Source organism: Gossypium raimondii, chromosome 4, assembly GCF_025698545.1.
Source record: "Gossypium raimondii isolate GPD5lz chromosome 4, ASM2569854v1, whole genome shotgun sequence".
NCBI classification, from domain to species: domain Eukaryota; kingdom Viridiplantae; phylum Streptophyta; class Magnoliopsida; order Malvales; family Malvaceae; genus Gossypium; species Gossypium raimondii.
In genome coordinates, this window is record NC_068568.1 from 1,266,338 (window position 1) to 1,284,778 (window position 18,441).

The 18,441-nt window shown below is 31.8% G+C and overlaps 1 protein-coding gene across 1 annotated transcript; it reads right to left on the bottom strand.

The window, feature by feature from the left end:
- Window positions 1-11,770: 11,770 nt before the first annotated feature.
- Window positions 11,771-18,441, bottom strand: LOC105780517 (proline-rich receptor-like protein kinase PERK13). The gene is made up of 8 exons (XM_012604901.2): window positions 17,431-18,441; window positions 16,335-16,757; window positions 15,898-15,984; window positions 15,017-15,087; window positions 14,827-14,903; window positions 13,719-13,866; window positions 13,085-13,246; window positions 11,771-12,100 (listed from the first exon to the last, which is right to left on the bottom strand). Exons 1-8 carry the CDS (start codon window positions 18,365-18,367, stop codon window positions 11,771-11,773), a joined length of 2,235 nt encoding a protein of 744 aa, XP_012460355.1. The 5' UTR covers window positions 18,368-18,441.

An 18,441-nucleotide genomic window follows, 5' to 3' on the forward strand; every position in this document is an offset into this window, starting at 1 on the left:
GGCCATGGTGCATTATATGTTGTGCATGGCTACTTTATTTATTTTTCTTTTTTCTTATGTTTTTTTTTGTATTTTTTTACAACAAAAATAGGATTGTTCGAGTATCAATTAAGTAAAATCGATTAGTTCGCTAGTTTTGTTAGTGATATTTGTGTTTGAATTGAAAGTTTAATGATATATCATCAATTGCTTGCCTTAACATTATACTTTTTTCTTTTTGTATTTTGTAAAAGGAGGACAAATAATGTTGGTTATGTAATTGCTTGAATATATATGATTTTCCCTACCTTTTATTTTGCATTTGAAGGATATATATATAATATAGTTTGCATTCTCTAAAATCTACATGAAATTTTCAAAATTTTAATTTTAGAATTTTAAAAAGAAATTATAGTTGTGATCACCTAAATTTAATATTTTTGTTAGATCTAATTATGTCTCTAATTTTTCATTTTTCAATTTCTAAAGGGTTAGATTTCAAAATTTTGAATAGTATAAGGATTGGGGCATAATTTAACTTTTTTATTATCAAAATTTGAAAAATTATTGTATTAAATTGTTTTTATTTGATTAACTTTTTCCTCCGACTTTCAATAAGAAAGAGATGACATATTGGATTTACATAGTCCGAAGGCAACGTATAGTGCACGTAATATGTGCAAAGCTCGAAGGCAACAAAACTCCAAACATGCTATAAACCCTAATTGGTATGCCAACTATATCCTAACATTTCATTAAAATTACTAGGGCATTTCATATAAGCTCATATATCATTTTCTGAATTTCCACGTTTATACTTTGTATATTGTGTATGCATGGTATATCATACACATGAATAAAGCTCTTTGAGCCTCTATCATCATATACTTTTGGTTTTCAAATCATATCTCATATCACTTATAAGTTCATCAAATAATTTTTCAATATGCACTTCAATTTGAATTGTATGCTCATTTATAAAACTACCCATATACTTAGGGTAGGTTTGGATGGGCGATGGGGTGCGGTGCTGTGCGTTTAGCTTACTTTTTGTCTGATGTTACAGTGTCGCTACAACATCTAATCTCACCGCCACTATTGTTTTTACACTAACCGTAAGTAAAAGCACCGCCCATCCAAATTCTCCCTTAATGTTTTCGTATGGCTCTCTTATACACATACAAACATATTACACCTTTCATTGCCATTTCTTCTTTAAAGAGTATTTCATTTCATTAAATTAAATTACCAATTTAGCTTATGATGGTAATCGAATTTCATCTTTTTCCATATTATGAAATGACATCTTATATAATGACATATCTCAAGCTTAATATACCATCTTAACCAAAATTCTATACATTTCACCATTTCTTGCCAATTACTAAATCTTGTATCAAAATCCAAACCACATCTTTAGTAATCATGACCAATATATATACATTTATCTTACCTATCTAATAACAAAAGTTTCAACACCAAATTTTTCATGCTTATTCAACACTTGAATCCACCCATTGATCCACACAATATAATCTTCTTCACCCATTCAACACATCTCATGACAAAAATGATAAAGATGATAGAAGTTCATTGTCTTTACTTGTTCGGAGATTTCCCTTTTCAGCCATGGATTTCTCTCACTAAAGTGATAAACCCTAAGTTTTCTACTTGATTTTAGTGAGAAGTCCTAGTTTAAACTTGAAATTTTGGTTAAATTTAGTGAGAAAATGAAAAAAGAAGGAAAAAGGAAAAACTAGTCCTTCTCCATGTAATTCCTCGAAAATTACTACAAGAAGAAAGTAATATATTATCCTTGATATAGTAAAATAAGGAAAAAAATGACAAAAAGGGAAATTTTGAGTTATGTCAATATTGGGAAGTATATTATGATATATTAATTCAAGAAAGGACTAAATCAAAAAAGTGAGAAAAGTTTTGTGGCCCAAGAGTAAATACTCAAAATTTGAGGGGTTAAAGTGTAAATATGAAAAGTTGAAGGACCAATAGTGAAAATATTTTAAGAGTGGAACGATCTAGAAACTAAGAAAAATGGATGAATTAGGACCAAATTGAATAGGTGAAGAATTATGATGGACTAAATCGTAATTTTATCAAATTATGTGATGACTCAAGGATGGAATTTTAAAAGATCATACAGGGCAAAATGGTCAATTATAAAGAGAGAGAACTATAGAAGGCAATGATGATATTAGAGGTATTTTGATGATATTTTATAATTATTTAATTAGATAAATATTATTTTATTAATATTTTAATGAGATTTTTTATTATTTTATTTATTATATAAGGAAAGAAAGATGAAGAATTCTCTTCATCTTTCCATGCACCCACGTGAGAAGAGAAGAGAAGAAAGAAATTTTGTTTTCTTTTCAATTTGGTCCTTTTACCAAAAAATTCACCATTTTCACTTAGAAATCAAAAGAATTTCCATACCTACCAAGAGAGAAAAATAATAAGGAGACTATGGGGAGCTATAATATCAAGTTAGATTCAAGAAATAGAAGTTGGAGGAGAGAGAAAATCAAGTTAAAGATTGAAATCAATAGAACAAGGTAAGAACATCAAGATTTCAATATATTTTTAAGTTTGATATTATTGAAAAAGTATGAAAATGATGTTAAAGTAGAGTTTTTTAATATAAGCCTCTATGTTCTTGATATGCTAGTGGAGGGAAAGAAGAGGAAGTGATGGGAAATATTGTAAAGAAAGGAAATGAGGGTGTTATAAACTTGGTTATCAACATTTTGCACTAAAACAGTTTTGGACAAGAGCAACAGTCTGAATTTGAAAATTCACCAAAAATTGTATAAATTGAATTAGAGGTTAATTAAAGTATTAAATTAAATCCTATTGAGCCTAGTTTTACATAGAAGAAACGGTGTAAGCAAAATAATTTCATATTATGAGATATATGAATTTTTGTGAGACAAGGTCAGATTGATTTCGGGTTCCCCTATTTTGACTTTGAAAAATCATCAAAAATTGTAAAAAAATAATTAGGGATTTAAATTTATATTTTTAAATTATTAATGAATCTGTTTTCAAGAGAAATAAACGGAAACATCATCCAAACCCTGTACTAATATATAATTAATTTTTAGTAAAGAAATGTCGAAGCTGTCAAACAACAAAACAAGGATAAATTTGAAGATTTTACTGTACTTATTGGATAAACTATAAGTTTTGAAATTTTTATGGTAGAAATTTATTTGATTCTAGTTTCAAAAAAATCAGGCGGATCTTAATTTAGAATTCTGTAACTCAAGATATAAAAAATTTACAGTGTGTTTGGTTCAGTGTAATAGGTAATCCATTACGCCCCGATTACGCGCCTATTACATTACCGACCTATTCCGGCGTTTGGTTTGCTGTAATAGGTATTACGCGCGTATTACAATACCGACCTAATCCCCAAATTCTCTGTTTTCTATTCCTTCCCAAATCGAGGATTACCCATTACGTCCGCTTCCCTTTCCAAGTCTCTGTTTTACCCTCCTCCCTACCCGACCCTCTCCTTTTCTCGTCCTCATCATTTCTCCTCGTCGCCTTTTACCGATTCTCTCTCTCGATCATTTTTCCCTTTCATTTGTTGCAGACGTTTGAAAGCCATCGCTTCATTTTTCTCTCGGTCTCGGCGTGAGGTATGAATCTTGGTGTTCATTTTCGTGTCTGGTTCCTTTTCGGTTTCTTGGTGTTAATTCCTTTTCTTTTTATTTGGTGTTCAAATCCATCAACGCCAAGTGGCTTCGGGATTCAAAAATCCAACTATTCAGGTTTATTTTGTGTTTGCTTCATGAACTTGGATTTTAATCGAGAATTTCTCTGTATGTTTGTAGTGGAAATATACAATAGAGGTGTATTTATACATGAATAAATCCCTAATTTTTTTCTATTTACAACGTGATAATATTAATGAGCTCATTAAGATAGTCGAAATGCTAGAAGAGCTCATCAAGATAGCATCATTAAGTTGGTTATAGTTGGAGTAATGAACCGTGGATTTTATCTTCTTTGGAAAATAAGTATTGAAAGACCTAATAGTATAAACATGGTTACAATTGTGTGCACCTGTGGAATAAGGTTAAATTGAGTGTTTCTTGAGAAGAATGAGTGAACCCAACCCTATAATACATTGTAGTCGTGTGTTTTTTTCTTCCTTTCTATGTGAAACCGAGTGGGATACTTAGTATTGCGGTGATAATGAAAGCGTGAATGTCTTGGATGTTTTTTCTTAGGGAAGGTCAGAGTGAAGCATTGAATGAGAGAATCGAGTCCACAGTTGGGAATTTTTGAGTGTTGTTGGAAGGTTGCGGGTTGAGCAACAAAAGCAAGTCTGAGGATTTCGTGTAACCAGATTTTGTTCTTGAATCTAATCCTTGATAAATTCATGATTCATGTCATGGCCCTTTCTTTTGGGGGAGGGGTGTTCACTTTTCTTGGGTTTATTTCATAGCTCTTGGAATAGCTTATTTGGTAATGCACAAACGCCACCGTGGAGAGTTTTATGAATTTGAAATTTGGCTCTAATACACTTCGTGTCGCTTGACCATTACATGTGTTTCGAATCCTAATGTTATGGTGCCCAAAGTGATTGGTTCTATTGCTTACAAACCAAACCTTCTTGGAAAAATAACAATAATTTGAAGGTATTTAAATGGGAGGAGTTAAAGGTTTTCTTTTCTTTTCTTGACATATGTTCTTGGGAGCCTTACGAAATTGCGGTCATCATTTGTTTTAAATGCCTTCTTTTGATCTTTGGTATTATTTTTGCTTCATTTACAATAGGAAGAGTTAATGTAAGAGACCCTTTTCTTTCTTTTGAGGAAAATTATGGCGTTGTGTTTTCAAATATCTTGTATCAATGGCATTTCCAAGAACCAACCCTCTCTCTTAACCTCATCATGAACGCATGGCCATAGTTTCACACCAACTTAAATTCTAGCAAGTTGTATTATCGAATTCCATTTCTAGTTAGTTATTGGAGGCTCAAGCTAGAATTCAACTTTACATCTACTACAAAGACATTTTTGAAACCGACCTTTGTCGGTTTACATAGGGATGTACCATTATTTTACGAGTAAATGCAATAACAAATTGGCCATCGGATCTTTTCTTCTTTTGTTGGAATTGAAATCGTTCATCGCAAATTTGCTGCATTTTACTACTCCATTTTGATGATTTATTAAAATATGACATCCCTTTAATTCATGCACACAGGAAGAGGTATTGGAAAGAGCAAAAGAGCCAAAGAGCAAGCGACGCGAGGAATTGGAGGCACAAAGGTGATTCCAAAGTCTACTTCCCTAAGTACATCTATGGGCGGTGGTGCCATCAGAACAATGGGCTGCAGACTAAAGCTTCGCCTCAAGCGCCAATAACGGAGTTTCTACAACCCCATCCTCCTATAATCCCCCAACCTGCTGCTGCTAATACCACGGGCACGATACTAAAAGGAATAGTGCCAAGTATCTCTATTTGTATTTCACACTTTTCATCCGATACTGATACCAAATAAATATAATATCCGTGGTGTTTAATCCCCATTATCCTTTTTGTTTGAATCTATTTCTGCTCCCTTTATATTCAACAAAAAAAATAACTTTCAGGTTTATACGTTCAGGTTCTTAAAAAGTATGTAAGCATTCATTAAATAACATTTTAACAAGTGACAGCATTGAAAGGAATTACATCGATTAAACAAAATTTCTGATCCTGCATGGATCCAACACCTTCAGTGTCTGCATAAAATTTTCTAGGTATGTCTAGTTCTCATCACTCATCAACTTCAACACCTGACATTGGAACTCCTCCACTAGTTTTGCTCCTTTCCCTTAACATAATCCACACTAAAGTCATAATTATCATCATCATCATCCATAGCTTCATCCCATGAGGTTAATTTATTTTTGGCTTTTTTCCTTCTCTTATTCTCAGCTCTTTTCATCTTTGTGTTCAACATGCCTTCTCGCATCTGACTTCTCATTTTGCTGCTTGTGGCGATTTTGACTTTGCCTTTTCAAAGATCTTCTTCTTCGAAGCCATCGCTCATCATTACCACCATTACCGGATGTATCTTCTTGCTTTTCATCACCTTCAATTGATTGCAAGGGTTGGGCATTATCCGTGGTGCGCAAATATCCAATGATTTATATAACACCATTAGTTCAAGCTATTCCATCTATTAACATGCAAAACTAAGATTAAACCACAAAAGTGTCCTCAAAGAGCAATTATAAATTATCTTATATGAATTCATATAAGAATATTTTATTATTAAGAATTTTATGAAATTATATATCATTATTAAATTATATTTAATATTAATTATTTTAAATTGTATAAATTCATATAAGAAAATTTATTATGAAGAATTTTATGAAATTATATATTATTATTAAATTATATGTAATAATAATTATTTTAAATTATACAAATTCATATAAGATAATTTATTAGTTATAATTATTTTAAATTTTATTAAGTCATATATTTTAATTAAAATATATTTAATATTAATTATTTCAAATTATCTTTTATAGTATCATATATTATGATTTGAGTAAATTCATATAAGAATATTAATTATTAAGAATTTTATTAAATTCATGATATTTTAATTATAATATATTTAATAATAATTATGTTAATTTATATTTTATAGTATCATATATTATGATTTGAGTAAATTCATATAAGAATATTGATTATTAAGAATTTTATTAAATTATATATTTTAATTAAAATATATTTAATAATAATTATGTTTAAATATGATTAAATTATTTATTATTGATAATAATAATCTTATTAAAATTTAAATTATTTAAATTATTTACCAAAACAAATTTCTGCTAAGGGTATTCTAGTCATTTTAGTTTTTTCATTATGCTATTACACCTCTATTACACTCAACCAAACACAGGATTACTATTACGCCTCTATTCCATTACATTCAACCAAACAGTTGATTTGCTATTACACAGCTTTTCCATTACACCTCTACTCCATTACACCTCTAATCCAATACACCTCTAATCCAATACAGCGAACCAAACGTGCTGTTAGTGACTATAACTCAAGCGGACAACTTTGATATGAACATATAAGTAAATGATGGAATTATAGATAATGTTACATATAAGCATGTTATATACATTAAGGATGTGGAATGGAGGGGAGGAGGAGAAAAATATATATGAATATTCATCTAGCATGAGTTTACATTAAAAATGGATAATTTGCATGTTTTAGGCTCAGGGACTAAATTGAATAAGAGTAAAATTTTAGGGTAATTTTGTAAAAATGTCAAAAATGACCGAATTGCATGAAATGAACTATTTTATTGTCTAATTAATATACTGAAATAAATTATTAATATCAAGTGGGTTTAGAGCATTAATTTTGTTGTATGATGATATTATGAAGTAATTTTGTTAAATATTGGTGTTAGTATTAAATTGTGAAAATAGTTAAAATATTAAGGTTTGATATTAAATTTTGTTTTATTAAGGGATTTTGATAGCCTAGGATATTTTGATAAATCACTAATTGAGGAAAATTAGTTGATTTGATAGATTAACTAGTTAAGGGACTAAATTGTAAAAGTTGCAAAAGCTAGGTAATTACGTAAATTCAAAAATGTAAGGGTATAAATAGTGAAATGAATTGGAACTGAAATATATGCTAATTAATGAGAAATTTTATATTAGATCAAGATTCCGTAGATACTCGGTGAAAAAAGGAAAAATAGTGGAATAGTCCCTGAACTCCTACAATTATTACAATTCAACCTAGGTAAGTTCGTATGGTTAAAATTTAATTTTTATATATTAAATTGATGAGTAATATTTTTGTATTTATTCATATCTATTGTTAAAAGTAAAATTATTATTAAAATTATGAATTTGAATTGAATGTTCAAAATGAATGGAACGTGGGATTGAGTACAATTGTTCTGTGGCAAAAGATGAATTAATGGTAAATGCAAAGGATGAATTGACGGATAAGACCATAACTGGGTTATGGCACTATGAACGTGAGACCATGGTTGGACCATGGCAGTGTTTATATGTAAGATCATAGCTGGGTTATGACATTCTGATGATAAGACTATAACTGGGTTATGGCACTATGAACGTAAGGCCATGGTTAGACCATGACAGTGTTTATATGTAAGACCATAGCTGGGCTATGGCATTCTAATGATAATACCATAAATGGGTTATGGCACTACGAATGTAAAGGATGAATTGACGGAAAATTTAAAGGATGAATTGACGGCAAATTACCCAAGTAAACCGAGGTTCAGCATTTGTTGCGAACTTTCATGTTTACTTTCCGTTTAGCTCTCATGAGCTTGTGTTCAGCCTTCGGGCTTTTGAAAACAATGTACTCATATCCGTAAGTCGTTCCTCGAATGGTAAGTTATCGGGAGTTATCTTGGATGATATATGAAGAAACAGTAAAAGATGATATGTATCATGAAATGTATATATATTAATATGTTGATACATGAAAATTATGTAAGTTGAGACGAGTAATAAATTCAAGTGTAACATGTTGAAATAATAAGGTTATTGATATGTTTGATGCTTAGGCAAGTGCCAAATTACTGGTTAAATGGTGATATGTTTAATTATAAGGTGCATTGAAATGGTAAATGCTTAAATGAATATGCTTGTGCTCATGAAAGAGTGGTAAGATTGAAGTTATGCAATTTATGGTAAGATTGAAGTTATGCAATTTCTTATGAAATGAGTTATCATGTGATTAATTCAAAAAAGGTCTATGTTTAAATGCACTAGCTCGTAGCTATAGTTAAATGATATGCTTATAACTGGTGTGTTATGCATACGGAATGAGTGTGGGAAGTAAAGAAACGCAAATGAAAATAAAGAAATTTTGGAAGAGTTAAAGTTGTTTAAAATTCCTACTATGTTAGGAATAATATATATATAGTGATACTGTAGATTTATTCACTTAGTGAGCTATTAAATATAACTTCATGAGTATTGAGGTATCAATATTGGATTATTCTTGATATGTTTAAATTTCATATTTGAAAAGAAGTATTATGATTAAAGTTATACGAGCTTACTAATCATTCATTACCTATGTATTTGTTTTCCTTTACTTTTCAGATTATCGGAAGCTCGATTGGGTTGGAATCTTGTCGGAGTTGCATCACGCTATCCATCGGTTCTATCGGTACTTTCGAATGTTTTGATTTTGGTTATAATGGCATGTATAGATTGACATAGAATTAGGTGAGAAATATGGCTTGTAAAATGACCTGTTTTCATCCACACAGGCAAAGACACGGGCTTGTGTCTCAACCGTGTGTGTGACACATGGCCAGGTGACACGGTCGCATGTCCTTTGTATCTTAAATTTGTAAAAAATTGAATACTCACACAGGTACGGACACGGGCTAAGACACGACCGTTTATCCTTATTTCGAATGACCATAGAGCCTAAGACATGGGCGTGCCGCCAAAACGTGTGAGTCACACGGCCTGACCAGACGGCCGTGTGACCCATGCAGTGTTAAAAATTTTAAATATTTTTTGAAAAATTTTCTAAGTATTCGACTTAGTCCCTGTTTCTAATACGTAATTTAGGCCTCAAGGGATCGTTTAAGGGACAATATGTATGATTTTGATTGGTTTCTAATATGAATGCTATATGAAATGAAATATCTAATAATTAATTTGTAAACTCCGGCAATGCTCCTTAACCCTATTCTGGTGACAGATTCAGGTTAGGGGTGTTACACTCCAAATGGGGTAACTGGACATGAGGGAGGAAGATGACAAAATATGTCATCCTTTCTTTCTTTTATTTAATTAAAAAAAGTCAACAAGTTAACATTCTAAGAAAATATAATCTCTTGTGTGGTCTATATGTAAAAATCCAAATCCAATGGCTCCAAATAACTCTCACATATCAAATACCTCATAATATGATATTTCAAATATAGTTTCCATGAGAAATGACCAAAATGCTTATTATGTGGTAAAATTACATTTTAGTCCTTTTTTGTGTCATCACTATTCTTTATTCCATTCAAGACACTTCATCTTTCAAAATTCCTTTAGTTTATACTTTTCAACCATAATTATTAATTATCCATACATAAATTTGCATTCATGACCTTTCTCGATAAAATTGGAAATTTTATGGTTTGGTCCCTAAACCTTCATTTTTATTCAATGCAGTCCAAAAATTTCTTTTGCTTGCACTTATATACTATTCTGATCATGTAGTAGTTATTTAATGCATTTTGCAACTTGTCTCTTCACCATTGGGCAATTTGCACCATAAGTCCGTATACTTTTCAACTTTTCTAATTTAGTTCTCGAATTGACTTCTATCAAATTAGTACTCAACCGAGTCATCCTTATACTTTACAGTCATTATTAACTCTGATTTCCTCAATCTGATCAAATCACACCAGTGTCCTCAACTTTTCCAACTTTACAATTTAGTCTCATTTGTACTAAGTTCTCACATTCACAATTATTCTCTCAAATTTCCTCTTCTAAAAATCAAAATAACTCTTTAAAGCTCCATCTGGAATACCTATCTTCAAATTCTCTTCTATATTTTATTGTACTAAGTCTTAGAACAATACCACTTATTATACGAAAAATTTGGGATGTTACATCTGATTTACAAGTTGTAGTAGGATTAAAATTGATAAGGAAAAAAAATTAGAAGTTTTAAGAGTGGTTTATTAAATTATCTTCAAGTAAGGGAATTTATATAGAAGATAAGATCTGAATTCCAGTTATTGTTCGATATATATAGAAATGTGTGATTTTTTTTAACAATATCATTATAAGTTTTGATTATATCTGTTCTTTTTGACAAATCGTCTAAAACAACTCATAACCTCTCCCCAACCCATAAATAGGAGGATAATGTGCTTAATTTCCAAAGACAATGAACAAATATTCTCTCCAACAAAACAAGAAAATGATAGAAGGAAATGGTGTCACCCACCAGAAAGTTGGATTAAATTGAACTGTGATGGTGTTTTCTTGGAGGCAAATAATCTAAATGTTGTGGGAATTGTTCTAAAAGCTATATTTACAGCAAATCATAAATTGAAAATGCTGATCAAAATATTAATAAATAATTTGATAAATATAAAATATTGGTGGTCAAATTGTAAAAATTTCAAAAGTCTAGTAACCAAAATAGAAATTAAAAAAATAAATAATAAAAGCTATAATCTTATCTACACTTAAATTAAAAATTTCAATAGTTAAATGAACAAATTCAAAACCTATAAAAGTAATTTACTTTCTTTTTAAGAACGTGCTTAATCATTTTTCAGTTTGCCTCGTTCTTTTACATTGAATATACATACAATTTTCTTTTTGTCTAAAATTTTCGGTGTTGGATAATTACATTAGGCTTCGACTAAATTCGAAATCAAGTAGAGTAGGACTCCCTTAAACAAATGGCACATTCTTGTTTTCTCCGTCCATAAGACTCGAATCAGAAATTTTACTGAAATAGATATTGAGCTTCTTACCGTTCTTACTGTCCAACCAAACGTCGTTTGAGAGCAATTTTTATCATTCAAAACTAAACCCAACTTTGAGTTAAGTAACTCTAGAGAAGGATCACTTTTATCTTTCCCCAATGCTCAAAATTACAATTTCAAAGGGAATTTAAGTAAAAGGGCATTTCTACATTTACAAAACAAATGCCCTGCAAAAAACACTCATTAACATTTTAACCCAAAAACAATCGACCATCATTTGAAGCGACTGCCGCTGTAGTTCCCCGATGCGCCATTGTCACTATATCCACTACCATTTTTTTTAATAGGTTGAAGCTCTGATTCGTCGCTCGTAAATTCGCTTGAACTACATTCGGACCTCCATGAAGGTTGTCCACGTGATATTTCTCTTGAAGTGAACTCGTCACTGTAAACGTCCGATTCCGAGCTGTTGTCACTACCAAGTGCCATCCTCCTGAAGTTCAAAATTTCTTCACTATACTTAGCGGAATCATAAACAGTGCTCTGACCGACTTTTACTCCATTTGTTAGATCAGATCCATCAAAGTCCAATGCTCTTACCACCTGTTTACGAGTGTGAGATATAAGTAGATGCTCGACTAGATACTTTTTGAATGAATCTAAATATTTATATTCAGCCCCTCAATTACATGAATCGGGTTGGTTTTGAATCAAGTTAATTTAAATTAGATATACCTACATTTTATTTTTGTTGTTGTTTTAGTTTAGGCCAATTTCGAGTCTCAATCATCTTAAGTTCTACTTTGAGACTTAAGTTATTTTGGGTTTTAAATTATTTAGGGTTTGAATTGTTTCAGGTTAGGTAGTTTAGGTTAGGGTTGTTTCATTTTCAGAGTAGCTCCATCTTGTTTTCATTTCAAGTTTAGGTTTGAGTCTAAGGCTTTTTAAGTCGAGTTATTACGAGTTTGGATAATTTCGGTTTCAATCACTTAAAGTTCAAATCATTTCAAGTTTCTTGTTCAAATCTTTTCGTATTTGAGTTACTTTTATTTAATTTGAATTGGATAAATTCAAAATTTTAAATATTTTGTTGTTTCAGTTTTGTCCAGTTTCGAGACTCAATTTTCTTAGGTTTGGGTTTGAAGCTTTAGCCATTACGAGTTCTGGTCATTTTGGGTTTGAATTATTTTAGTTTCTGGAGCCATTTCAAGTTACGGTTTGAGGCTAGGGCTTTTCAGGTTTAGATAATTTTGGTTGATCATATAGGGTTTGAATCATTTCAAGCTTCTTGTTCGAATCATTTAGGATTTGGGTTATGTTGGGTTCGATTTGTTTTGGACTTGTATCATGTCAAGCAAAAATTGTTTAACCTTTTATGATCAAATTAGGCTAAGTTTAATTTCAAGTTTATCAAAATGAGTTTTGGAACTTGATTAATTTATCTATATCTCATACTAATGGATATGCATAGAATATTATTGTCAAATAACGGAGTTTTACGAGATATGAAGAATTAGAGCAACAATTAGTGGAGAAAGTTTAGATAATAATAATAACAAAGAAAACATCAAAGTTCGTTAACATTACCAACGCCATGCGAGGCCGTTTTGTGGCGGAACGCCGCACACAAGCGGCGGCTGCCTCGATCATCATTAATACCTCACTCTCTACGTAACGCTTTTCAAGCCTTGCATCAATTATTTCACTAAAATCACTAGTTTCAAGGGCTTGAATGAGGAGAGGTCGTGCCTGCCAAAAATCATGATAACATGGCTCAATTGAAAAAGAAAACAAAGAAAATACACTAATATAAAAAAAAATGACTGGTTATGTTACGGTTTTGATATCATTATTATGTTCAAGTTTAGGACTTAGTCCTTATAATTTGACATTATTTTTGTTCCGTTGTTTAAATAATTAATACCGCTAACTATTTTGATTAAAATGTTAAGGTAGAACTTTTTTGTATATAACACTCTCGACTCATCAAGCTAATATGATTTCTTTTAATGTGTTGAGTGGGGTGTCTTTAAGAAAAAATTATGTCAATATTTTGACTAGAATAGTTAACATTGTTAACTAGTTTGACTAATTGACGGTATTATAAAAGTAAATGGAACAAATTATACCAAAAAATTACCAATATACATGTTATGGAGACCGGTGTACAACTTTAGAGAGAAAGCAAAAGTCAATGGTGTTATTAGATTCAGATCCATACCCATTCGACCAAACTTTCATCACCCAGAGGCTGAGTCGGATCAACAGGTTGTCGACCCGTTATAAGTTCTAAAAGCACAACTCCAAATGAGAAAACATCAGATCTATCCGTCAACTTCCCACTTGATGCATACTCTGGTGCCAAATACCTGAAAGGCAAATGAAATCACTAATTATAATATGTAGTATGAAATAAATAGAAATAGAACGAGTCTTAGCTTGACTGTGACCATTACTGTTACAACAAGTTGGAAGTTATGGGTTTGAGCATGCTTAAGCTCGTAATGTCCTCTAATTTAGTTAGTTTAGGATTTGGGGATTCATAGATAATTGAATTTTTGTATTGAAAAAATGAGCAAGTAGTAGTCAAATTATGGTTTTGATCTCTCCACTATTCTCATATTTGAGATATAATCATTATACTTTAATTTGACCATTTACTTTTATAATATTATTAGTTAATCCGAACAATTATTTATTATAACTAAAATGCTTATGTGGAGTTTTCTTAAAAGTACCCTTCCAATAGAAAAAATACATATCAGTAAGATGAGTTGGAAGGCTTTTCTTTTAAAAATAAATAAAAATAAATCAACATTAGCACTTTAAATAGAATACTTGATGGTGTTAACTAGTTAGACTATCTAATGGCATTATAAAAGTAAAGAGATCAAAAGTATAATCTTTTTAATACAATGTCTAAACTACACAGCTCCACAACTTCCAAGTTGAATGCACAAGCTTAAGCTCAACACAAAATTCTGGGCTCAAGCTCGACCAAACATCAAATTTCTAAATTCTAGCTTCTAAGACATAATCGAGCTTGAGTAGCTTGATCTTAAACTCTTTCTATATAACAAACTTAAAAATGTAATTTCATAATATAAAGACATCATAAAATGAAAAGCTTAATTATGCTCACAAACCGTTCAAATAAAGTATTATGGTGCTCGAGTTACTCAAGCTCAAGCTTGATACGATAATTATTGAATTAAACGTGAATTTTTCTTTCTTTTTTAATCAAACTTAAATGAATTATAAGAATGAGTATCTGATTTACACCGACATATAAATTAAAACAATCTCAACTATTGAAAAGCATGACCTACCCGAATGTTCCCATCACACGAGTTGAAACATGGGATTGACTAGAATCATTAAGTCTGGCAAGTCCAAAGTCTGCCACCTGTAGAATTTTTTTGTTTAATTACAATGTAAGGCCTTCAATTTTAAAAAATTTGAATCTGAGAAAAAATAATTAAATTATTTCAAAGGTGCATGAGGGGAAGAGTTCATTGCCTGTGCTTCAAAATCGTCTTCCAATAGAATGTTTGCTGACTTAATGTCCCTATGGATAATTCTTGGATGACCTGAAAATATATCCATAAGGAAGATAAGCATAAAACAAAATAAAAATTAATACACTAGTTACAAGTCAACAACCCACAACCATAGTAATTTCTTTTTAGAACAATCCCATTAGAAGTTTTGGTTATATCAGATCTTTTTGACAAAATGCCTAGAACTACTAATAGTTTAGTCCCTCCCCAACCCATAAATAAGAGGATAATGCGTTTCAGCGCACTCGAATCCACATCCTCCTGCATTGGCAACAATAACCGTAGCAGTCGAACTAAGACTCAATTCACCACAACCATAGTAATTTTTGTACAGTTAAATAAGCTCTTAATCTTTTAACTTATTACCTAAGTAAATCTTTAAGATAAACCAATATTTCACTTGAGAATAAGGGCTTCCTTAGGTATAATTCAAAAGATAAGGGCTTATTTAGACGACAAAAAAGTATAGGGCTTATCTAAATAAGACAATATACTTTAGGGGGCTTTTTAATATTGTAGACACTTGAAAACTTCAAGGTCAAATTATGGTTTTGATCCTTTTGCTATAGTTTAATTAGGACTTTAATCCTTATACATTAATTTTGTACGAGGTCTCTCTCCTTTTATAATGTCTTAACTTAGTTCAAATAGTTAACTATTCAGATTAAAATGTAGGTATAGATTAATAAGAAAAGTTGGCATAATAAAGTGTTTTATAATTCTGAACTAAAGAGACTAAATCCTTAACTTTAGCATAATAAAGGGACCAAAACCAGAATTAAGTAAAAAACTAAACTATGATCATTTTAATAATTGAAAAAGAAGAAAATGAATACATACAATCCTCATGTAAGTATGCCAAACCCTTGGCTGCTCCTATTGCAATCTTCATTCTTTGGGCCCATTCAAGCACTGGCATTCCTTTACCTGGTGGTGCACAATGATTTCCCAATATTAGAACCAATCATCATAGTTTTAATTGGATAAATTTTTACTATGATCCCTTTTTTATATTCAAATATGGCATTTCAATCCTCTACTTTTATAACGTCATAAGTTAATTTAAATAGCTAATTATTTTGTACAAGGGTGATTTTTGAAGAAAAATCCATGTCGATATTTTAATTAAAATAGTTATCTTTCTTAACATCATAAAAGTAGAAAACCAGATTACACCAAAATAAAATACAGAGATAATCCAGAATTTGAGTATAGTAGAAGGATCAAAATTGCAATTTAACCCTTTTTTTTATTTGGGAAGTAACCAATTATCTTACCATGCAAATGATGTTCAAGGGTTTTATTTCTCACGAAATCATATATTAGCAGCCTTTGATTCTCAGATATGCAGTATCCAACCAAAGAGACCAAATGCCTATGATGAATACGGCTTATGATCTCAACTTCGGCCTTGAACTCTCGTTCGCCTTGCCCATTACCTACCTTCAATCGCTTAACGGCCACAAACCTCCCGTCGGGCATACGACCCTTGTACACGCACCCGAACCCGCCCTCACCAACAATGTTGTCACGAGCGAACCCGTCGGTCATTTCCATCAACTCTTCGTACGTGAAGAATGTCTTGGAACCGGCTATGATACCCGATTCTGGACCGTGGTAATTATTCAATCTTTGAGTCTCCGAACCGTTCACCAAAGTTGAATCCAGGCCATCAAGTTGAGGATTATAGCAGGCCGCATCTGCATAACTAAGATGATTGTTAAATTAAATCGAAACAATTAAAGAAAAAAAGGGTTAATTCCACAAGAAGTCCCCAAACTATGGATCAAATTATAAGGCAGAAGTTTTCAAGTATCAGTATCGTATCAATTAGGTTCTTCTACAAGCGTAGCTATTAACTTTGATGTTAAATGTTAGTTTAGATTTGATGGGACATGATCAAATTTTTAACACATTTGTACCTATTGGCATATTGAATCTAACATGTTAAAAAATAAAATAATCCCCTTAAAATTTAATGATATAATCTATTTTCATAACATGGCATCCCCAAACTATCCATTCGGTAGGTATACACATGTTTATAATTTGATCTACAGGAGTGAAGCCAGAAAATTTGTTAGGGGTCGAAGTTATTTGGCATATGTTTACGAGAGTTAAAAATGTAATTTCATCAATTTATTAGGTTATAAATTTATAATTTCTAAAATATTAAATAAAAAATTATCAATTTAAAGGACCAAAATACAATTTTACCGTATACTAATTTATAATTTTATAAAACTTAAAGAGTCAAACATATATTTTTCTATTTTAGTGGAATCAATGACTTTACCAATCCTGTATAAGCCAACATTTAATACTTAAACCGATATTAGGTTAACGAAAAAATATTAAAATGTATTATTTTACCTGATTTCACTTCAATATTAGTAGGTGGCGGCGTGGAGGCTTCTTTCTTTTTCCCTTTTTTCCTCACAAAGAAAAACAAGGCAATGAATGCTACGATGAAAAAAGCCCCTACCACCGTCGCATCAATCATAACATCATATTTAGCGTTTTTCGGAATAGAAAGTCCTTTTTGATCATTAGAGGAGCTTTGCGGTGGGCTTGGTGGACGAATAGCTGACGCGTGAGGAGAAAGTTCCGACAATGTTTTAGTGGCAACATTTGGTGCTTGGGATGAAAATGCAGGTGAAGGATATAGTGATTTTGAAGTTTCGGAAGATGGTGGTTGTGGTGGACTAGTTGTCAGAAGAGGTGGGGGAGGAAGGGGTGATTTTCCCGACGGAGATTGTGGTGAGTTCCTAGAAAAGCTATCTGAAGGTGGTGATGATTTTTGCTTAGGAGGAGGAGGTGATGAAGGTGGTGATGATTGTTTCTTAGGAGGTGGCGGTGATGGTGACGGTGAAAGAGGTGATTGTTTCTTCGAAAGGGTAGGAGATGAAGGTGGTGGAGATTGTTCCTGAGGAGGAGGAGGAGAAGGAGGAGGAGGAGGTGAAGGTGGTGGTGATGATGATGATGGTGGTGGTGATGGTGAAGGAGGTGATTGCTTATTAGAAGGATTAGGAGGTGTCTCCGGCGATGGTGACGACGTAGGGGGTGAACTCTTTTTCGGCGGTGGCGAAGGTGGTGATTGGTCAAACGACTCGTTGTTTGAAGATGATGAAGATGCTTTTTTATTAGAAACATCATCACCAGCACTCGGCGGTGAAGGGCTCCAATTCGACGGTGGCGTTGAATTACCATCTTTCGATTCTTCATTTGATTTTGAGTCTTTTGATGGTGACGGAGGAGAAGGGCTTGACGTATTGTTTTCAAGCGTCAACGACTCCTCCAACTCCGACATTTCTCCTCTTCCTCTCTCTATGCTAAAAAGAATCCTGCTGTAATTTTCTTTCTGGTTTTTCTCTTCGTTTTCTT